The following is a 23,459-nucleotide window of genomic DNA, read 5'->3' on the forward strand; positions in this document are numbered from 1 at the left end:
ACAAAGGGCAAAGCAGCAGAAACAACAGCTTGTAAAACCAGAGCATTTATTTGGGCGTGTTGTTTTGTGATCGTTAGCACTGAGGTGTGTCTCTGGAGCTGCATTGGCTTGCCGTTGGGGTTCACATACTTAATGTACGTTTGTTGTTAAAGAAGTTGGTGAATAATGTCTCTCTGATTTTCAGATCTCACTATAACCTCGAACACGATATTCATAAAACTTGCCAGTTCTTTGTTCAACTCACTCAATCAAAATTGATCAGAAGAAAAATGGGTTGATTATCCATATTTTTAATTACCTCTCAAACGGATAAATATCTCTCAACTTAACTTCTAATTGTTCACATTTAGGCGGTTGCTTCAGAATTGGATTTTTGGACCAACCCACCTGCAACTGACACAGAAGGTGTGTATGTGTAGGCAAATGAATGAATGAATGAAAGCAAAGACAAAATTATTATAATTACAATGCCAAAGACAATATGTGGTCTACAGCATTTTATTAATGCTTAGCAAACAGTACAGCTGATACATTACTGCATAATCAGAAGCTCTAATACATAATGTGGTTGCAAGACTTGGTCTGCAGGTTACACCCCTGGTGAAATAATGGTACAGTCCATGCACAGGCTCAGGACACTTACATGGGCAATTAGAATAAAGAGTCATTTTGTATTTGTGTTAAAACAAAAATCTATTTCTGAAGCAACAACCAACCCTATGTTTAATCTCATTTGTTCTGATGGTGACATGGATCAGTGGGTAGAGTGACCGTCTTGCAACTGGAGGGTGGCTGGTTCGATTCTTAGCTCAGAGAACTCAAGTCGAGGTGTCCCTGAGCAAGACACCACACCCCTTATTGCTCCTGATGGGTCGTGGTTAGCGCCTTGCATGACAGCTTCCGCCATCAATGGATGAATGGGACGTATAATGTGAAAGCACTTTGGGTATCTTTTAGGTATAGTAAAGCGCTATGTGACCCAAAGTTTAAACTGTCATCTTGGTGATTTTACAAATTCACAATGTCCTCCTTGAGTCACATTTTTAATTTACTTCACAATTTCTGTCAGAAAATTAATCGATATTTTCTGCAGACTCTTTAATCTTAAGGCTGTTTCATCACTGTAGCTCACCTGGGAGGTGGCACACTCTGAAGGGAAGCAAAAAGGAGTCAGAGCAGACCGACTGTAGGCTGCAGCAGCAGAATCCTCAGGGTTTGGTTTGGCTACAAGCAAAAAGCAGCAGCATATGGACTCCTCAGAGAGACCAGAGGCTGCAGGGATGCTGATTATACATATGCATGTATTCATGTTCACACTGACCAGCAAATATTGGTGTGAACATGAATATATTTGTGTGTATATATGTGTATTTCCATGCATACATGTATTAATGCATGCCTGCAGGTGGACACACAGGGAGCTACATGTACAAAAACACAAACAATGGAATTTGTTGTTTTCGTCGCTGCTGCACGGTTCTGTGTGTGATCTGCCTCCAAAGGGAACGAGAGCATCTGTTCGACTGCAGTGAGTGTGTTCTCGTACCGTGTTTGGAGGGTTTCTCTCCCCCTGTCGGTGGCTCAGTGTGGTTCACGGATGATGTGGATGAGTGAAGCACAGCTATCCTCCTCCTCCTACTGCTCTTCATCAGCATCCGCACCGTAGTCTGTTTACAAGGTAACTCCGCTAAACGGAGGAGACATTTATTTGCTTTAGGTGAGTTAAATTTCCGTAATAGAGTGTAATTATTTAGAAACACCGAGCAGGTAGTTGTTAATCCCAACTGTATTCTCATTTGACGCTAAAGATAGCTAGCTAGCTAGCTAGCTAGCTAACCGATACAGTTAGCTGGTTCGAGGTCCGAGCTAGCTAGCAGTTCGCTTGTGTCAGTTAGCCGCAAAAAAACATGTTTTTCAGCCTCCAGATAAGAGACACGATAAGATAATTTCTCGTGTTTGCGACACTAACCTCGAATGCGGTGTCGAAGTGTGTCCGTTTTTCAAGCTAGCAAGCCGCAAAACTAGCTAGCTTACACAGCTAACGCTAATACGTCCATTATCGGACACGTCTGATCCGTTCAGACATCTCTTCACGGTTTTGTTCGATAATACAACTCAAACTAGCAGCTGCATGTTGGTGTCGTTTAGCTATGATTTCCCTGGGAATATATATTTATATTTATCACAAAAATACATGATTTTCTCCTATATTTAAGTCAGTGTTGAGGCTATTATGCGTTTCATTGCTACCTCTGCTGGTCAGCTCCTCTCCAGGCTGGGTGCGGTGTCTGCTGCCTCCATGCTATCTTCACCCACCTCAGCTCTGTGTTTTTTTGGTGTAACAGACTGTAAAATCACTTTTAAAAAAATCCATATATTAACGTTTTTTTTTCTCATTTCTCAAATGTGTAATCGAAAAAGGAAGATTTAGACAGAACTTAGTTATTTTTAAGCAAACCATTAAATCCCAAAACCCTTGAACTAGTTCAAAAGACGTTTTTTTTTTTTTTGTTCTTTTTCATTCAGTCCTGTAACTAACTAATCATCTGTGACGTATTGTTCTGTCACAAACAGCCAAAAGTAAGCTTCAAAGTGTAATACATCTTCAAAATCACTTTATTCTGTTTCTCAAGTAATTAAAGCCTCCAAAGTACAATATTTACTCTAATTAGATTCTGTAAAAAAAAACAAAAAAAAAACTAAGAATCCTGCATTCCTCTGTGCAACTGTGAAGCTATTAGTTACTCAGCTATGACTAACATTCATCAAAAAAATAAAACTAAAATAAGGGAATCTTCAGGTGAACTGCAGGTAATGAAGATGAGAGGCTGAATAATATTTGCTAAATGTGCTAAAAGTGAAAGATGATATAATCATGGCAAATGCTATTACACTAATGAGGTGTGCTAAAACGTGTGAAATACATAATGATGAATATTCTGGTGGTAATCAGTGATGTCTTGCTGGTATTGTGTGTGTGTGTGTGTGTGTGTAGAAATGAGGGTAAAAAACGTCATGAAGCAGTGAGGATGTCTGGAATGGTGGTGGAAGGTCACCGTAAAATATGTATTTGTGAAATAAAAACATAATGGCATCTACTTAAGATAATGTAACTTTGAGAAAAACGTTCTCTTATAAAGCATGACCTAATGGTGTAATGTGAAGTTTTCATGCAATGATCTGACCAATAGATTTATAGACATGGAGAGAGTGCCAATTCTGACAGTATAAAAAAGGATGAAAAGTTCTGTTCTGTTAGATCAGTACTGTAGCCCTACTGCTCCTGGTGATTTTCGAAGATCTTTAAAGAAGCTTTCGGACATTTAAATATGTCTTTGACTCCAGCCCCTTTCTTGGGCTTTGTTTCCACATAAAGGCAAATTTGTGAACAAATTAAAATGTAGGTAGAAAATAATATATAAATTGTGTAAAGTCACAGTTTTTCCACCAGTGCTCTACATGCTGATTCCAAGTTTTATTCATTTGTTGTTGAATAAATGGTAAAAGAAATCAACTTAATTTTAGTTCTTTTTCCACTAATAATGGCATAAAAATGTTGTCGTACTGCACAAGAGACATGTCTAAGGTTGTTGTGTTTCCATAGAGATACAGGTGTTTATATTACAGTGAAAAATGAGCCCACAGTGAGTAAAAATATGGCAGGAGCAAAAGAAAAGAAAGAAAAAAATCACTCAGAAAATACTGCTTGAAGTTAAGAGGGTTAATTGATGGCAATTAGGAACTCAACTCAGAGTCCTGCTTCTTTTTTATTATTTATGACCCAGATTTAATGATACCTTTTATCTTATTTTTATTGTCTACAAATTACAATTTAAAACAGTGAAAGGAGCAAATCACAAAGTCTGCAATTTAGGGGTTTTAAATAATGAGACTATTGTGGTAATTCAGTGTTATTTAATTAAAGCAGATTGAAACTTCCAGAGGTTGTTTATGCTGCTTGCTTGATCAGTGTATAGTATGTGGTTCATCATTTACGCTGTGGTTAAGCCAACAGAAGCCCAGTATCATTATTTATTAGCCACATCTTGGCAGTGCGACTTACTTTAAAAACCTCAAATCAAGTTGCGAGATCTGTCAGAAAAACCACCCAAATCAATCGCTCCATTAAATCAGCCTTTTTTTTTACAGCAGAGGTTGATCATCTTTCCTGAAGCACCGTCACTGCTAACAAAGTGAAACCCTTAAGCCCCCACATTTGCTGTTATTTGTATATAAAGAGAAATAGATGGCAGCAAGAATTCCTAATAAAGCTCAGTTTCTGTGCTTGTTCTCTTCCAGTGGACGGTGGATCTGCAGCCCTGTATACTAAACAGGAGAACGAGCTTTCCATCATGAACTGTGACATAGACGGTGCGTCTGCTCATATGAGGTCTGCATCATGTATTAAAAGTGATTTGTTACAGGGTGTAAATAATGCTGTTTGTGTCTGTTTCAGGAGACATGGAGAACCAGGTGGAGGTGGAGGAGAAGACGAGGTTAATAAATCAAGTTTTGGAACTTCAGCATACACTGGAAGGTAGTGAAAGCTCTCACAGCGGATTTCATTTTACCTGTCCCAGATGGGAAAATTGTCCACTTGGTTAATAAAGAGCCCAAAATTATACAACAAAGTAAAAAGTAGAGGTCGTCTCGTCTGACATTAAAGGTTCCCAAAAACTTGAATTTAACTTCAAGAAACCTGCAGTTGGATGATAAAGGTTACACCAAAAACTCTTATGTCATCACATTGCTTTCTGAAACAGAGCTGATTAAATAAGACCTTGAACATTCTGCTTGTCTGCAGTAAAACACAGCTATGGTTCTACGTGGTTCATCTGAGAACACTGGATGTTTCAGTCTGTTCTTTTATTCATCATCTCAGCCTCTGATGTCTTCATATAGACCTGTGCTAATGCAGTCTCTCTTCTTCTGCTTTGCATTTCTTCTTCACATACACACACTGTTCACATAAAGTCAAGGTTTTCTTCTAGATCATAGCCTGTACTCGTGATGAGAAAATCACTGTCAAGTCAACTTTACTGGATTTTGACCAGTTAAACAGAAGCAAATTTTGTGTGATAGCTGGAGATTTGTCCTTTGATATTTATTTTTAAAGACACAATTTAGAAAGAACATTCTGTAACATAATGACTGTGTCGACTGCATTTTCTTCCTCACAAGACATGTGCAGCTGTACACGTGTATACCATGTACTTAAGCAGATTTTTGCATGTTTTTTTGTCACATTTTTGCTCACAGTGGACTCATTTTTCACTGCAATAGAAAGTCCTGCGCCTCTATGGAAACAGCACAGCCATAGCTAGAAGAAGAAAGAACTCAAAGGTTTTCTGTGCAGTATGGCACAGTTCGAATCAGGGAAAAAACAAAACCTGGAGTCAATATATACAGCTGTTTTCCAAGTCCCCACTGGTGTTACCAATACTGATGAAAAAATGGTGACATACTGCAGATGAAGTCCCCAAGTCATCAGTGGTGTCTTTGTTGCGCCAAGGAGCACACAAGTGATTTTTTTTTAACAGAACTTGGTTACAGCAAAAGATTTGATTTAGGCAATTTCTAAATGACACTTCAAATAATGAGATTTTGATGAAATGTAAAGTTTTTAGGCTTAGCTTTGTTGCTGATTTAAGCAACTAAAAAGCTAAATCGCAATTGCTTTTAAGCTAAAACAGAATTTGAACATCATTTTGAGGACTTACATTTAAAAAGAATGAGGGAAAAAGATTTCAGTCATTAGATTCAGCAACTGCTTGTGGTTTGTTGTCTGTAGCTAGTTGGATTAAAAAAATGAGCTAAACTAAAAGTTCAACATGATTTTCCCTTCCATGTCCCAGACCTGTCAGCACGAGTCGACGCGGTCAAGGAGGAGAACTTGAAGTTAAAGTCGGAGAACCAGGTGCTCGGTCAGTACATCGAGAACCTCATGTCGGCCTCAAGCGTCTTCCAGACCACCGACACCAAGAGCAAGCGGAAGTGATCCTCCCTCAACAGAGACTGGGCCGGCAAACCCACCGAGGAGGCATGGAGACGGGTTTGTTTTCTCCGCAGACCTGGGGCTTTTCTGTAACCGCTTCCCTGAGTCAAAACTTTATTTATCGGTAACATAAACTGACTTTCTCACCCGTCCCGTTGGCTCAGACAAAGATTAATGTAATGTTTATGTGGCCCAGGGCTGTGTGCAGCAGCTTCCTTTCGACACTACAGACGAGGTAGACCTCACCCTTTAACACCAGAACAGAATAATCCCGAGTTGCTCCGTAATGCTCTCTGTCTAAATAGTGTTTGTAAAGTAATTCTTAGGTCTCTCGTGTTTTGATTTCCAGTGGATTTCCCAACGTTCTGATAGCATCCTAAAAACAAACCCTAAAATCTTACAAATACTGTCTCACCCCGAACTTCATTATCAACGCTGTTTATTTTTTTGTATTTTGTACGACAGCTGGATCGGAGTTTTCAGTAGGTCTTGGATGTCATCATGTCTGTATAAAAGCACGACTGTATTCCTCCGCTTTAAAGCTGATAAAGTGAACAGTGTTATGGCGAATGAAAAATGTATTTGGATGGCATGTATCTTTTTTTTAGACATTAACATATCTAATGAAATGCCATTAAATCAATAATCACTGAATTGCAGACTGTATAAAGCTACTGAGAACTTTTTATCAATCGTAGGTGGGTTCTAGATGTACAGGCACCGCGGAGAGCTCGGTAACAATATAAATACATAAAAGCACAGAGAAACACTTGTGTAAACTTTCACTAGATTTTGACTAATATTAGTGATGCTTTTATTGATTTTAAAATTCACAGACAGGATTTTCTTTCTGTACTTGTAAGCATTTGCAGCCCCTTTAAATTTATCATGTCAGTATTTGGCCTAAAACACAACAGGGGTCATAAATGCAGCAGAGACAAAGTGTTTCGCTACACTTTGTTCCCAGCGATGGCGGAGGAGGGGAGGAGGGGAGGAGAGGCCAAATGAGTCGAGCTGGAGGGAAGAAAGAGATGCTTTCTCCTTTAACAGCCAGAACAAAGGCAGTTAAGCAGCCTTGAGTGCTATCGATCCGCTCAGGCCGGCATGGAAGATGGGTTTCACCGTGAAATGTGCTGCAGCGAGGAGGGCGTGTCGTCCAACATGTCTGCTGATGAATCTGCTAAATGTTTTAATCCCTTTAAACTGGAGTTAATCTGAAAAGCAAAAAGGGAGGAATTGGTACCAGTAAGTGAGGCTGTGAACTCTGTATATGCTGTAATTTATTGAAGTTATTTTGATATTTGTACAGTAGTGTTTCATTCATTTCTTTTTGGCATGCTAATGATGCCCGACCTGCACACATCCTGGTACCATCATGTTTTGTGTGTAGAGACTCTGCACATTTGCCTTTAAAATGTTTTTTGTCTTAATAAAATCCTAAGATCACTGCTTTCACTGTTTTGTTTTTTGTCACCCGCAAATCTTTACATTACTTGAACTACTGAACTCCAAGCAGTTTCTGGGCGTTTTTACTCCCTGTGGGCTCATTTCTCACTGCAACAGAAAGTCCTGGGCCTCTATGAAAACTGTAATAATGGCATAAGTAACTCAAATATGTCTTTTGTGCAATAAATCAGCTATTTAATGAGGCCTATTCACATTTTTCACACCGCTCTAGACAACAGAAAGATGTTTCACTATGCTGAATGTATCTTCTAAGTAACTTGCTCTTTGTTTACTGTTTCTGAGCCATGCTGTGTGTTTATTTGATTCATAAATTATGTTCCGTTTCCCGTCAGCTCTGTGTAAACACAGCCTGCAGTTCAAATTCCAATTTTTTTTTTCATGCGATGATAAAGCTTCTCTGTTTTGCAGGAGTGAAGAATCTTTTGGTGTTTATGAAATCCAATTAGTGCAAACAGTTTTGTTTTTGAACGAGACCTGTAAAAGGGATTTTGACGAAATATCACAATTTTCAGGTTATGCATATTTATTTTTTTCCTAACAGAACTGTTCATCCACGGACCATTGCAAAGTAGAGAATCTGTTTCTGGCTCTGATAAATGGTGTCATTTTGTCAATTAAAAATAAAGCCCACCTGTGTGTTTTGGGTTCGGAGAAAAAGGTGCCTCATTTAATGAAACTTTTGGGTCAAGTGTTTTTTGTATTAAATAGTTTTATTTTCAAGAGCAATGTACAATTTGCAAACAAATGTAAACAGGGAATTTGCCAGTGTCTGGCAACAAGGTGAACTACAAAAGCTTGAGACAATAAAAAAACCCAAAAAGTAGCATCTTCCCCAGGCAACAAACTAGGATCTGAACTCCGGCTAGTCTACATATTCTGGGAGTGCTGCTGTGTAGTGACTGAATGAAACTCGTCTTCACAGATTTGATATTCAGTTTCAGAAACCCACATATTCATCTCATCTTACTGACAACTGATGGCCAAGGCATTAAAACCGACCCGTTTTTGCTGCAAGCTTCATGTCAGTTTTTCTTTTAACGTTTCATAAACCTTGGCTCATGTACATATTTGAAGTGAACTGCCTCAAAACACTGCAATATTAAATCTTTATTTCATACTGGCATAAACAAATTATAACCAAAACCAATAAATAGGGTTATCAGTGCTAATGTTCGATTCTTGAATTGCTATAACTTAGTAAAAAACACACAAAAGTAAATGATGCTCATTACAAACTACCTAAAATCTAAACAGAACATCAATGTTTTTTTTTTTCCAAAGAGGTAATCTTTAACCCTAAGCTGAGGCGAATTTTTCTGCTGAAATGTCGCGACACTGCAGTAACATCTCACACAGCCTTTTCCTCACAGCTCAGCGTCCTCTTCCTGTTCTGTGAAACCTGCGCAACTTCAAACAAGAAAGGAACTTCTGTCGAACGGCGTCCTTGAACGTGTTCTTCTAAAACAAGGACACACAACTTCTGAGATGGCGCCCCCGTGATATGCTGCGAAATGTTAGGATCAACCGGAGTCGACAGGACAGACGCTCTGCTGCCGTCGCTCTGAGAGGAGACAGACTGGTAGATCTACGTAACAGTATATTCAGAGAGAAGACCGACGGCAGAGACGGGAACAGAGGCGGGGCTTTTTTTAGGCTGACAGGCATTTCGACAGCGATGGCTTATAGAAGGGAAGGAAGGAAGGATGAAGAAAAGCGTGGAGGGTAAACAGCTAAATGCACAAACTCTCCGGGGAGCTAGTCTGATAGTGGAGTGTAGCAGACAGGGAGAAACAAGACAATACAGGAAGTGGTGTGGGAGGCTGCGAACCTGGGATGGATGGGGCAGCCGGGGTGACTGCAGGCTACCAGTTGGATCAGAGGAAATGCGATGCTGCTCCGCTCGAGGAGGAGGGAGCGGCGGCCGAAGTTTACCCTTCCACAGACAGCAGACCTGGGCTTCACTTCCTCAGTCTTTCCGTACCCTCCTCTTTCTTATAGCTTGTTTGTGGCTCTCTTCGGCGATGTCTCCTCCCTCCTTTGGCTGCCAGAAATTTACAAAAAGAAAAAAGACATAAAATATATACATATTTTCCCAATTTACCAAGATTTCCCCAACCATGTTGAGTCAAGCCAAGACTTTCGAGTGTCTGGAAACTCTTTTCAACCTCTGAACCCCAAGCAGTTTGCTCCCGTCACATTTTCACTCACTGTGGGCAAATTTTCATTGCAATAAGGGTGTAATTAGTCATTAAAGATCCTCCCCAAACATGCTCAAAGATGTATAAAGATACTGTTCCGAAAAATTGTTTATTTATGGGTCTTTATTTCCACAAACAGGTTAAATTACCTGGCTAGACAATCTTAAAATGACACATGCATCTCCTTCCTCAATGAAAAATTAGGAATGTTATGAATTTACAAAGATTTTTCAGAAGTTTAACCCTCTGAACTCCAAGCAGTTTCAGTACAGTACACACCGTGGGCTGCAGCTCACTGGAAACAGCACAACCATGACTAGAAGTAACTCAATCATGTCTTTTGTGCAGTATAATAAAGTTATACTGCCATAAATCACAATAAAGTGAGAATTCAGATTATTTATTTTTACAAAAATTGAAAGAAAAATTAATCAACATGCAATGCCTCTTTAAGTGGCCACAGGTGTTAACAATACTGGAAGAGAGAAAGGTGACTCTGTATACTACAGACATTTCACTACTGACATTTTTAATCTTTTGATTCTTGTCTCCTATTTTTCGTTCAGTTCCCTGAATTTCTGTCACGTGACTGTAGCAGCTGAGTCACTAGCAGCTTCACAAATGCTACGACAATGTCAGAATTTTTTTTGTTTTTAAAGAATCTGGTTCCAGTAAATGCTTCTACAGATCTTTAAAAAAAGAAACACACAGAATTAAGTGATTTTTTTTAAATATCATGAATTGAAACTTAGATTTGGTTCGTTTACATAATGAAAGCCAAAGTCACAGATGATTAGTTCAAGGACTATCAGAAAGTTGATAACATGTTGATCTTTTTCAATAAATGGTGTTGAGTGATTTAAAAAAAAAAAAAACATGACTGGGGTTCAGAGGGTTAAAGGTCTTTTTAATGCCAAGTGGCGTAAAATACATTATCACTGTAAAAAATGAAAACTAGAGCAGCTAGACTCCCTGAGGACGCACACTTCTCACAAGGACAAGGACACAGCGTCAGAGACAAGAAGCAGTCTAAACACAGGGGAGGTGAGTGTGCCGTCTGCAGGACATCACAGATTAACCACAATTTTCAACTTTCCTTGAAATACTTATCCCCGACATACTGTTCCATCCAAAAAAAAAAAAAAAAAGCTTAAAATCATCATTTACTCAAACCAGGTTCTGTTGAAAAACAAACAAAAAATGTGCTCATTAGTGCAACCATGAAGCGTGACGGGGGGAAAGAAACGGCTTGGAGTTCAGATTTTTAAGGTAAGTTAATATGAAATAAGTCATGTCATGATGATGAAAGCATTTCAGCTTCCTTGACCCACAATGACATTAAGGAGGCCTTTAGAAACTGACCACAACTGCAAGAATCTGTCACCCTGAGAGCAGAATCTAAAACAGAAAGAGAGAAACTGATACAAGTTGACGCTGCTACCAATTCATACTTTAATGACAAACCCTGACCTAAGGAGCTGTGAAAACAAATCCCACCAACACTCACTTTATTGTTTCCTGATTGATTCCCAAATTGAGAAAATTTTCCGTATTCTGCTGTACAGATAAGAATAAGCGACACCCACCTCATCTTCTAATGTTCTCTCTGGAGTTTTGCTTTCCTCCTCTCCTTCCTCTTCCTCCTCCCCCTCTTCTTCCTCTTCCTCTTCATCATCCCCCTCTGGATTGTCCCCTCCTGCCTGATTGTCCTCCTCAGCTTCTTCTGTTGCTTCAGAGAGAGGAGTTAAAAATGACAACAGTGAACAAGGCAGCAGTAAAATTACAGAACTCACTGAATGCGTGTCGTGTGTTTGTCCTCCTTCACCTGTAGCTGCTGCTCCTTCTGTAGCCTCATCTGCTGCTTTGTCTTCCTCATCAGCTGCTGCCTCCTCTTCTTCCTCCTCCTCTTCCTCCTCTTCTACATTAGCCTGCGGTATATCCACCTTTTTGTACACGTAGTCATCTTCTGATTTCTGAGGAAGTTTCACAGCTGAGTTAGGAGGGATTTCTGGTGCACATGATTAAAAGCGTGCAGTAAAATCAGCAGGTTCTTGGTACCTTTGGCCAGCAGAAGAGCACAGCGAGTCCAACTGGAAGGCCTACTGTCAAAATATAGATCACCCAGAGCCATGGTCGCTCCTCTGCTGCCATCAACAGCTGTGCAAAAATCCCCGGCTGTTGAGATGGAGGGGAGAAACAAGGAACAAGCTGTGAGCATTTGTGTCTACTTCATGGTCACTCACAGCATCACCGCACCCTTGTTGTAAATTATGTACATGCAGTAACACTGTACTTTGTAGCCCTTGAAAGGCAGCACACCGACCTCGTTAGCACTGGCCACCAGTTTCTTCAGCCCCCAGCTGTCAGAGGCCCAGCGGTCGGCCACCTCCTTGTAAGAGGTGATAATGAAGTTGTCAAAGTAGATATCTGAGGTCATAGACCACAACTCCAGCCCTAGAGCCTTAAATGGTGTCATCCTGAACGGCTGCAGGTCCTCAAAATGGTCTGGGTTATCAATTTTACGCGGCTTCCAGACTCCCTGGGGAGAAGACAAAGGTTGTGGATGCAACAATTAGAAGGAAAGAAGCCCGAAATGTCTTCAGCTGCAGCATCAGTGGAGCGTTGATCGCTGTGGTGTGCAAATATCACTATTTATGTTCTAAAACAAAAAAATGCAATCACATAAATTGGAAATTAATTGTTTAAGACAATAAACTGCTGTTATAGTACTTTCATTTTTTTCCTGAATCCATGTGAAAAAAAAGCTGAGGGTCAGATTTCACAAAAGCTAGAAGTCAGCTGTTACCTGATAGTTGGGATTGTCCACCAGAGGGGCTTTCCACTTGCCCTTGTACTGAGGGTTGTTGATCATGGGACGCTTCCACTGCCCACAGCCGGGGGCTGTCTCACAGGCTGGGTTAGGAACCTGAGGGGCCTCCCACTCGCCATCCATTTCCTCATCCCTGCATACAGAGGACAAGCTGTCAGTAAGGATAATACCTCAGTAGGGCTGTAGTTTCCATGGCAGCTGTTTGATCTACATGCTCTTATCCAAACAAATTTTCATTGGTTAGGCAATCGCCAAGGTTACTTTTACGAGGAGAAAAGCGCTACATCAACAGTCTTCCAGGATTAATCCATTGTTTTTGGTGGTGGGAGGCTACCTACCTATAAATGCCCCCATATTTTCACAACTCTGAACCTGAACTGAGTAGACTTATGTGCAAAATGACCTGAATGTCAAATGATGCAAAATTGCATTACATCTCAATAACTGCATTATTTCTAAGCCGACTGGTCGAGCATTTCCTCATATGAACAATCAAAAACAGATATTTTAGAAGAACTAAGTTAGAAACACAAGTTAGAAAATCAGTGATCAACGAAACAAAACTGGTAACGTGATCTCCCATCAGCCTATCTGTGACAGAGTTCTAAAAACAAACAGTTAACACCAAAGCTTTCTCAGGTGTGAACCTATGGACTGTATCTATCTGCATGTCTGCATCATGGCTCCACAGTAAAAGACACGTCAGGAGTTGAAATGGTCCGACTGTGCGACTCCTCAAAAATAGAAAAGGACAAAGGGAGACCATTGAACAACTAAAAATCATTAAAATTACAGTTGCAACAACAACAATCAGAAAGTGCAGAAGAGCCAATGTACCAGTACTTAGAGCTGCAGTGGTTGTCCTCCTAAAATGACGCTGTGGACACTGGCTAATTTCACCATTTAGCTCTGAAAAACAAATAGGGACGTGCTCCAGACTTGGTACTGGGATTATCAGAGGAAATCAGAATTTCTGTGACAGCTCAGATAGTATGAAACCACTCATAACATCACCACTACTGACAGCAACCAAGAAAAAATCCTTGCTTGCGGTTTGGCACAAAAAACTACAAGATAAAACTTTACTAAAATACCTGAAATGAAGCCTGATCAACATCAGTGGAACATTCTTAAGTCAGACGAGAATCATTTACCAAGATAACTTTGTTGGGCTCAGATTAGGTTTGGCATGTTCAACCTGAACCTAAGAGGTGACAACAGTGAAGGCATAGTCCTGAGAGTGAAGCATTGAAGTACGAGTGCAGTGATATGCAGCTGCAGGAGTAGTTTCAGTAAAAGATAACCAGGTTAAAATTCTTCAATATGCTCCAAATTCTAGTTTTATATGAGTGCTTATAATTCATTAAAGCAAATAAGGCGAGCAGGTTAAGTGCACTCACTGCACTGTGACTGATTTTGTGACTGTCTTCCCCCACCACAAAAAATCCATTCGTTGAAGAGCAGGTACAATTTCAATCCACTAAGATTTGCTGTTGTTGACTACAAACCTATTTCTTGGTATAAAGAACATGATTTAAGGACTATTTCTTTACCAGTCCTCTGGTTTCTCAGCACTGGGATCAGGGACAAACTCCACTTCGTCATCCAGCCAGCCTTCTGGTTTCGATGCGTCAGGGTCCTCAATCTTTGCAGGTGCATCCTCATCCCTGAGACAAATTATTCGATTTGATATTTACCAAAGTCACTGAAGCCATAACATTCAAATGTGTCAAATCTGGGTCATTCCGTCTCAAGCAATCAAATTAAAAAAAATAAAAATTAAAAACAGTTTCTGCTCTACCATCTCTGTTTTGCATGGAATTGTTATAGCATAAAATGTGGATATTTCTAAAGATACTTGTAAAATTTGAAATTTAAGGCTGTTTGAACAACAATATCTCGTGTACTCTTTGACTGAAGTCTTAAATTGTCACAGCTGTTTTTCATGAATCACATTCAGAAGCTTTGTGGACAAGTAGATTAAATAGTCTCTGATGATAGGTGAATTTAAATATAAAATAATTTAAGATGCCCATCTCTGAGCACACATGAACAAAAAAAATAATTAGAATGCAGAAGTAAACTATGGATATTTTGTGAATTATATGTAGCTGCATTTTACAATAACACCAAACAAAACAGAACACTTGTAGTTATGAAATACTTGTCCACAAAAAGATAAAAGAAAGTTATTTTCTTTCAGTTTCATAACTGATTGAGCAGGTATGACAAATTTTACCACAAAAACAAAAAGCATCACTAGAAGGCCTAACTAAAGCTGGACAGAGTTCTAAAGTTTCACTAAAATTTCAGGCTTTTATCTTGTGAAGTTCCTTGTATATATATGTGTCATCCAAACAGCCTCACATTTCAATGTGCAAAAAATCATGGTGAAAGAGGGACAATAACAACAGCAATCTAGGAAAAACCCAAAACAGAATTATCTCTGAAAGTATTTGATATCAATTTAAAATTTTACAATGCCATTTTAAATATCCACTTTTTGATTTAAAAAAGGGTCCCTGATGATTTGAGATGGAGTAACCCACATTTAAAAAAATCTAATCTAATGTTCCTTCAACACAAAGCAACAAGAAAACACTAACGATGAGGATGAAGTGACTGCTCTACTCATGTGGTCTCCAAAAGCATAGCACTAGAGTTTTAGCAAATGACATCCATTAGTGTGCTGTTATATCTAATAGTGCTGAGGTAGCAGTCACCAGTCATCAGGCTTCACCGCCTCGGGGTCGGGAATCTTGGCCCTCTCGTCCCAGTCCTCTGGCTTGGAGTCATTTGGGTCGTCAATCTCTTTGGGTGGGTTGACTGGAGGCACCACGTCGGTCAGGAGGTTGCCGCGGCTCACGCTCGACTGATCGATCAACATCTCGTAGCTGTTGTCTGGGTTCAAGACTGACAATAGACATGGTCGAGAAAAGTTCATAAAAATTTAAAAGATAAGATTGCGTCTAAAGTAGCAATTCTAAACAGTTGAGAGGAAAAAACCCCACACACCCCCCTGGACATTTTAACATCAACTAGCCACCTATGGTATGGTTAAGGACCTTACCTTCTCTCCTCAAAACATATTGATGGTCATTGTGAACAAATAGCTCAGTTTTTGTTTCTTCTGACCAGAGATTTCTCCTTCAGAAGGTTATTTTCTTTGTTCTTGTAATTAACAGCAAACTTCAGTGGAACCTTAAGGGGCTGTTTCTGGAAAAAGGGCTTCCTTCTGGCACAGCAGCCTCTCAACCCATGCGATATAAACCCTCTGGACACTGACACAAGTGTTCTTTTAACATATTGTAGAATTGTTTTTTTGGCAATTCTTGGCTGCCTCCTGAGCTCCTTAGACTTCCCCATTATTTGTGGCTGAGTGTCAAATGGGCCTCATTTAAAATTGGTCAAGAGGAGTCAGCAGCTATAGTCAATGAGATCTAGTACTTAGGAGAAGTTAAGAGAACATGCCACTAAGAAAATTTGACTAACACAGCTTTCTGCATCACTAAAAATGATAATTCAAGTTCCTGTATGTATATTTTGATCCAGAAGACCATTTAATAAATCTATGAAAGATGCAAATTGCAGGATTTTTTTGGGTGTGACAAAGACGAACATTTCTATCATTCCATCATAGAAAATTTAGAGCTGCAGCGGTCAGCGGAAACTCAAGACTGCCCATAACATACATGGTCTTTACAAATGTACATTAACTTTTCTTCATAACTGCACATACCCAAAGTGTAGAGGTGGGTTTTCTTGTCAGTGTAGAACTTCTTTAGGTCAACGTCAGCCCTCTTGGCATGCTTCTCCTCCATGTCTTTGTTCAGAGGATTCTTGTGGCGGAAGATGAAGTGCAGCTTGTAGTCTTCGCCGCATTTGTCAGGTCCAAACATGATAGAGTACGGCGTGCGGTCATGGAACTGTTCCTACACCGCAAAACATGAATTAATTCAGTCCACATAAATTTACCCACTATTAGCACAATACAGAAGATTAATTAGCATTGATCTGACGGTTTTGCCAATTAAAGCAGAACAGAACATGTATACTAACCAGATTGAGGCTTCCAGTGTCTGAAATCAGTTTGATGTACGCTCCACCACAGTCGATACCATCCTGGAAATTCACCTCATACCTGCAACCAGAACAGAAGTCAACAGTTAAACAGGACCTGGTCATTATTTTCTACATTACCAGACACAAAGTGTACGTCTGTGCATGTGTAAACTCACTGAATGACCAGAGGTTCATCCTGGAAGACAAAAGGTTTGTCCAGCATTGCCGCGATGGCATGATGTTTGGCCCGGGACTTGAGCACCAGGCCTTGGTCTCCTGGAACCTTGTTCTCCTTCAGCTGCTCCACAGCCCACTTTCCTAGAGCCAGAGAGTGATGGACCGTCAACGTAAAGAAGAAATCAAATAATATCTGTCTTGTAACACTTGCACTCTTCTGCACCAAAACACTACATCAAAATCATTTTAAGTGAAAAACTTTGCAGTAAAACTGTTTCTGATACTCATCAACTCTCAAAACCTGCAGGTGTGTTTGAAAAGCAGGTAATGTTTATTTTTTAAACGACTAAATTTCACCATTTATCAACCAGAAACTGCTTAACAGAAACTTTCCAAGGGTTCTTGAACAACTCATCTGAGATATGCTTGACATTTGGAAAAGAAACTAACCAAATCTAAGCTTAAAATCCTGATATTTCATCAAAATCTCTTTATGCTACATGTCTCATTTACAATTTTTTAAAAAATTAACCATTTGTACTAACCAGACTCTGTGCTCCTCAATGCAGCCATTAGTGATTTAGCTGTGACTAACAGGACGTAGCAAAATGTCTATAGTATGTAGCGTCACAACTTTTTTTCTGATACTGGTAACAACTTGTGGAAAATTGTTGTACACGTTGATTCTATTTTTTTTCCTTTTAAAGAAATACAACTTCAATTTTTTTCTTCTTTTATAATTTATGGTTCTATAACTGTAACGGCACAAAAGACATTTCTGAGTTCTCTCTACTTCTAGACGTGGCTATGCTGTTTCCATAGAGGTACAAGACTTTATAATGCAGTAAAAAAATTAGACCACGGACAAAAAAATGTGACAGAAGCAATAACAACAAATAAACAAAACAGAAACTGCAATGAGTTCAGAGGGTTATGAATGATCCTTTCATTTTAAACTAGCTTGGGTTGTATTTTCACCACACTGCTTTCAGATCTGTAGGTTATAAAATGCTTTTCACAACAGCTCAAGTGCTGGAATGTGTGATTGCAAACACTGCGGAAGCCTCTGACCTCATATTTCTGCATTTACACTGCCAAATAAAGTGCTACTATGAGAAAAAAGAAATGTGGCCAAGACTACAAATATCAGAGCCACAGCAGTAAACATCACATATGAGTAAAGCGGGTCCATCAAAAACATCTGGATCAGCAGAACAGCAACAAACCGTCATATTTGGCGATGTCATCGTCTGCGTCCTCCTTCATTGTTTTTGACAGCTGCCATCTGTGGAGATCACCATCAGAAAACACTTTGGAAAAACTCTCCTTGACCACAGATTGTGTAAATGTATCCCTGTCACTCAGTACCACTATCTAAAATCTACCATGTATTTAATGTATTGAACAATACCTGTCCAGTGATCCATCATCAAATGTCTCTGCAAAGTAGACATCTCCAGTGGGAACAGGAGTCTTATATGTTACCTGGAAACACATTAAACAGAACTCATACATTGCTTAATACAAAGCTTTTGACAGAGTTCAATTCAACATAACTCAATTTATGACCCATTTCTGACCTGGAAGGACACGTTGGCATCACTTCCGGTCTTCCCACTCTCGGCTCCCTCGTTCTGCATCTCCTCAGTCTGCTCTTCATCATCCATCACCGTTGCTTCCTCCTCCTCTTCCTCCTCCTCATCCTCAGCCATCAGAACCTTCAGCTCCTCTTCATCCAAGCCCATATCCTCATCGGCATCCAAAATGTCAGCATCGAAATGCTCTTTGTGGGCCGCCACTGCCGCCACAGCCAGGGAGGACAGGAGCAGCAGGCGCCACATCCAACCTCTGTCCAGCTTCATCTGCAGCACGACCAAAGTGTGAGGTAAGGGATGAGCAGAGGAGTGAGGAGGGTGTGGTATTGGAAGAAGGGGGATGGGAAGAAGAGGCAGGTGTGAGTGAGATTTTATTTATGGAGAGCAACGAGAAGAGTGTGTGTCGTGTCAGCGATATAAATAGAAGACAAGTGTGTGAAATGATGGCGCAATGAGTGGGTGAGGGTTGGAGAAAAAAGATGGAGGTTACATTAGGACATGAATGTCCTCAGATAACATCCTTATCTCATGTCTTCCTTCACAAAAAAAACATTAAATTTGCACTTTTTCTGCTGTCCAGCAGATAAATCACAAAGACAGACACTGAGCAGACGCCACAAACATCTGTGCTTTGAAAATCTACCTCCTTAAAGTTACAATGCCTCTACTTCACTTCGCATCCTTGCTAATCCTACTAATTTTAGCACTACATGCATGGGATTAAAATGCTTTTGAAACCACACAAAGGTAATCTGCTGAATAACGGTTTCGTTCAGGGATCTATTAAAGCAAACGCGACTTCAATGACCTCCTATTGATCAGCCCACACCTGCTCGCTCTTGCCATGAGCAGCAGGAAATGAGAAGCATCACTGCAGGCAGAACGCTTTGCTTAATTCCTAATTAACTTTAATTCCCATGCTGGTGTTGTTCTGTTTGCTAACAACAGAGCGAAGGAGGATCAAAAGGATTGTGATGAACATAAGGGAGAGATGAGGGACAAGTCGCACTGCTAAGAACCATCTTTTCTTGTGGAGCATTAAGATGTTGCTCATTTATTTGCATCTTTTGTTTGAGTTCAAACAACAGATTGTAGGAATACTTGACCACATATAATGATTAGGGTAAAATATCTCATGCTAATTTAAATATTTGATTGAAGTCCATCTCTTGTTGAATATTGACTGTGTAATGAATGTAAAACACAATGAAGCAGTAAGACGAGAAACCATTAAACATGGCACATAGGAGGATGACATGAATTTATAAAAAACGTTTATGCGAGAGTTTAAACTCTGGCTCATGTTACATAATATATACTTTAAACTGCAGCCTTTGCAATTTGCATATTGGGTTATTTCTATTTGAAATTAATTGTTCAGTCCTACCACATATCATGGAGCAAGAAGTGGCTTGTACGTTTATGTTTAAGGCAGAAAGTGGTAAAGTTATTAAATGGCAAGAAACTTTTGAAATTTAAAGGCTGAAATGGTGCATTCTGGTGAACTCTGACACCTAGAATTCTTTAAACATGAAAGCTTAAAAAAAATGTCTGTATGGGACCTTCTAGGCACCCCCCAAAAACAGCACAAAGTCATGTTAATGTAATGAAACCAAATATTTATATTGGATTCAAATTTGAATGAGCCACATGAAGTCATCACTGTGTGTGCTTTCCGATCGACCATGGGAGCAAGCCTCTTCTGTTGAGGAACTTGTGGGGCAATGCCACTGGGTTGTTGCACGTACACACTACTGATCCCGTATGTTTGGTCCTGTTGTCGCGTCTCTTCCCTCCGCCGGGTGAAAAAATTGCTGGGCATTTGGTGGTTAGAGCGCTTTTCGTACAATTTCCTGGCATGATTTTTTGTTTTCATGTGGTCTATCAGCGCTTGGCATCCTCTGTCGCTGTATTTTGTCTCATCGTCGCACACCATACACCTCGCTTTCCCAGCTACATCTAACTTTCGATACTGCTCTCCAATCGTTGTTTCCAACTCGTGCTTTTGGTGCGTAAGCTTCATGGGTTTCGCCAACCACTCCCAATTCCACTTGACGCGACACCCATCGTCCACTTCCCTTGCTCTAGTCTCCTCTTTTCTGTCAATAATTCTCGCCATATTCCTCTTTCTCCCTGTCCTCCTCCTTCGCGCGACCACACAAACTGCCTTCCACTCTCGTAAAATGGTAGTTCTCGTGTTACCGAATTTGAATACGATGTACGTGAAAGTAAACATTGCAAGCCAGCGCACTGCTGACAACTACGTGCGATCCAACCCTATACCCCTTACACCCCATATTTTTTCTCATCGAATTTGGACGATTCACGTTGGGTCTCAACACTGATACCTCGATACGCGAATTTTCGCGGATCCGCGACCAAATAACATGCCTGTGGGATCATCCTCTATTAACTTTACAATGTATTTCATGAACTTGTTCACAGCTTAATGTGAAGACAAAGCTCGAATTCAAAGCACAATGCAGTGTGTTGGAGCTGCTCTGCTGGACAAACTGTGTTTCAACTGTTCCACTATCAAGACTGGTAGGTATGGTAGCTTGAATCTTCACAGTAGCAGCTCTGACGGTTTGGAATAGCCTTAATCTCTCATCAAATGCTCCTCCTACACCGACAGTTTTAGAAAAAGACAGTCTTTTAATGGCTTTTCGATACTCAGGTATTTAATTTTAAAAAATCATCAAGTTGCTGGCCTGTATTGCCTTGTTTCAGTATTTAATACCAATTTATGTAGTTTCACAAACTGATTTTTGCACATATTTTTGTTGATGCCTGACTTATAACATCTGCATCAGTTTAGTCAACTCAGTTTGTTTTGAAAGGTGCTATATATATATATATATATATATATACATATATTCAATTTGATGAACGTCATTTAAAAAATTACCCAAAGCATCCGTCTGTGTAAAAGAAATTTTTCATATTGGCGCATATCCAACAACATAAACACTGATTCCAATATATCTGCGATAGGCTGATACGACTCAAAAATGATCTAGAATGACTCCAGCGGAGTGAATAATTGTCCACCGTTTCAGTGGAGAAGTAAGCTACAAGTCCCAAACTGCATTTCAGCAAGAAAACATCCACTCAAAGTTTAAAGTTTAGTCATACTGGAGACTGATAGATGCACCGAAACTGAAAACAAGCTAAAGCTCAAATCAGTTTTCTGTGTTTGTATCAGTACGATAGAACACTGATCATTTTCCGCATTTGTACGCTAATACTCAGGTTTTGACAGTTTAGTACATTAACACTCAGGTTCTTGACACACTTATGGGTTGATAATGGGTTTTGGACATTTTGGTGTCCTAATATCCAGGTTTTGAAGACAGATTTAGGTTTTTCAAAATTGAAGGCTACAACACGTTTGTTAGTTGGGAGCTAATACCACCCAAGGGCATGAAAATGAGCCTTAAATTCAAAGTGCGTGCTTTAAAAAGCAAACAGGCCCCTTATCTACACCAGAACTAATTCAAGCTTCAGTCCACTTAATTTTAGAGCTAGTGTGCTGAGAAGATCTCTTATCAGTCTCTAGTTTGCAGTGCCAACTGCCAACACGCAGCTTTCCTTCATATTTCTATCTAGGACAAGCTTATGAAATAAGAATATATTCACTACAGAATAAATGTCACAGGGCAGCTCTGTGGAGCTAACATGGCTGCCACCGAGCACTGCAACGTCCAAAACCCCTGTAGATGAATGGCTCTGGCTGCAGCACCTGCTCCGCTAGCTAACGTTAGCCCGCTAGCTCGCTGGGCGGCGCGCGCTAATCACAAACAGCAAACGTTAGCATAACAGAAGCTTAACTGCTAAACTACGGGCTTATGCAAGGCAGTCCACGCATTAAGCATACATTTAGGTAAAAAAAAACAAATTCTGAGCTTACATTTAACCAAAAGGGTGATACAGAGGTGTTGATGGCTGCTGAATGAATGGACGTCTATCGTTAGCTTGCTACGTTAGCAGTGATGTCGCACGGAGGATGGAGAGGCTGAATTGAATGCACACAAACAAACCTTTGCGCCTTCTTCAAAGTGCAGAGAAAAGCCCCTCGCTGAGAACCGCTTCTCCACTTCTTCACGCACAAATACACGGAGAAAGTCGATGCAGTTTGTTCCGCCGGGAGAACCGTAGAGAGGGAGGGACGAAGACGGTTAACGCCGCAGAGCCTGGACCGAGGAGATGACAGCTCGGCCCGCGATAACGGTGCGCGCTGGAAGACTGCGAGAGAGTCCTATTACTGAGCATGCGCAACTCAGGCAGCTAGCGATCGTGAACGTGCCTTCAGTGCCACGCCAAATTGTCTGGTAAGTCATGCCAAAACTTATTCACCGCTGCACTTTCTAACAGAGAAATAAGAATGACATTACACCAGGCGTGAAACTAACGTGAACGCACCCGTTGGTTTCAACGCCGAGAAAATTGAAGCCCCCGGATTTTGCATATTTCCTGGTCCGCCGTTGATTTGAGAGCCAGGACGTAAAAAGCGTCATCAAACAGACTGGACCGGAGCAGGCAACTTTGGGGCAGGATTGGCTGAAGAACTCTCTTATTCCCGCCCACGTTTTGCCGCAAGGGCTTCTGTTGCTGTCTTTCAAGTCATAAGCCACGCCCCCGGCTCCACCAACTTTAACGAATTTATTTAAATTCAGTATTGATTTATTTTTAAGATCGGCCACCTGATCTCTCATTTTGACCATGAAAACTAACGGGGAAAAAATCCTGAAGCTGTTAGAAAAACAGTCTATCAAAAATGTTTATTTTTTCCCAAAAATGAATTGGAGTCTATGGAGGAAAAAGCTTTTTGGAGCCAGCCCTAGCGGACGGTGTGATATCTGCAAGTTTTTGACACTTCCGGGTTTGCTTCAATTCTGGAGCCAAATGCTACGTCCATATATATACAGTCTATGCATTACACCTACAATATTACATAAAACTAAATTATTAAAAACAAATGAATCTGACCACTTTAAATATTGACAGATTCTACAGTATTTTAGAAAATATTCACCAAATGGATTTGACTGTAATAGTTAAGAATTTGCCTTACAAATTAGAATATTTAGATTGGGATTGTACAGTGTTATTCAAATTAGCCTGGCTAATTTAAA

General features: G+C 40.2%; 2 protein-coding genes across 4 annotated transcripts; one reads left to right on the top strand and one right to left on the bottom strand.

Annotated features, from left to right (window-relative positions):
- Positions 1–1,536: 1,536 nt before the first annotated feature.
- On the top strand, positions 1,537–7,444 carry scoca (short coiled-coil protein a). Of its 2 annotated transcripts, none has more exons than XM_022199440.2 (4): positions 1,537–1,678; positions 4,300–4,371; positions 4,457–4,537; positions 5,856–7,444. In XM_022199440.2, the coding sequence occupies exons 2-4, from the start codon at positions 4,353–4,355 to the stop codon at positions 5,996–5,998; spliced, it is 243 nt and encodes an 80-aa protein (XP_022055132.1). In that variant the 5' UTR covers positions 1,537–1,678; positions 4,300–4,352; the 3' UTR covers positions 5,999–7,444. The 2 variants fall into 2 exon arrangements, with proteins under 2 accessions (XP_022055132.1, XP_022055131.1); XM_022199439.2 differs by having other exon boundaries at positions 1,567–1,717.
- Positions 7,445–8,151: 707 nt separating this feature from the next.
- Positions 8,152–22,473, bottom strand: clgn (calmegin). 2 transcript variants are annotated; one of them, XM_022199437.2, is made up of 15 exons: positions 22,365–22,473; positions 18,310–18,591; positions 18,141–18,214; positions 17,956–18,014; positions 16,729–16,870; positions 16,550–16,631; positions 16,230–16,422; positions 15,214–15,403; positions 14,044–14,157; positions 12,467–12,623; positions 11,984–12,199; positions 11,719–11,835; positions 11,486–11,633; positions 11,247–11,383; positions 8,152–9,503 (listed from the first exon to the last, which is right to left on the bottom strand). In XM_022199437.2, the coding sequence occupies exons 2-15, from the start codon at positions 18,589–18,591 to the stop codon at positions 9,429–9,431; spliced, it is 1,986 nt and encodes a 661-aa protein (XP_022055129.1). In that variant the 5' UTR covers positions 22,365–22,473; the 3' UTR covers positions 8,152–9,428. The 2 variants fall into 2 exon arrangements, with proteins under 2 accessions (XP_022055129.1, XP_022055128.1); XM_022199436.2 differs by having other exon boundaries at positions 11,247–11,389.
- Between the last annotated feature and the right edge of the window lie 986 nt (positions 22,474–23,459).

Source organism: Acanthochromis polyacanthus, chromosome 3, assembly GCF_021347895.1.
Source record: "Acanthochromis polyacanthus isolate Apoly-LR-REF ecotype Palm Island chromosome 3, KAUST_Apoly_ChrSc, whole genome shotgun sequence".
NCBI classification, from domain to species: Eukaryota; Metazoa; Chordata; class Actinopteri; family Pomacentridae; genus Acanthochromis; species Acanthochromis polyacanthus.

Bases quoted from the DNA above. Each gene is read 5' to 3' on its own strand.
- scoca (XM_022199440.2), top strand. The intron at 4,538-5,855 runs GTAGTGAAAGCT...TCCATGTCCCAG, and splicing joins ACTTCAGCATACACTGGAAG to ACCTGTCAGCACGAGTCGAC.
- clgn (XM_022199436.2), bottom strand. From the start codon at position 18,591: ATGAAGCTGGACAGAGGTTGGATGTGGCGCCTGCTGCTCCTGTCCTCC. The intron at 16,871-17,955 runs GTTTGTTGCTGT...CTCTGGCTCTAG, and splicing joins TGACATCGCCAAATATGACG to GAAAGTGGGCTGTGGAGCAG. The intron at 16,632-16,728 runs GTGAGTTTACAC...TTCTGGTTGCAG, and splicing joins GATGAACCTCTGGTCATTCA to GTATGAGGTGAATTTCCAGG.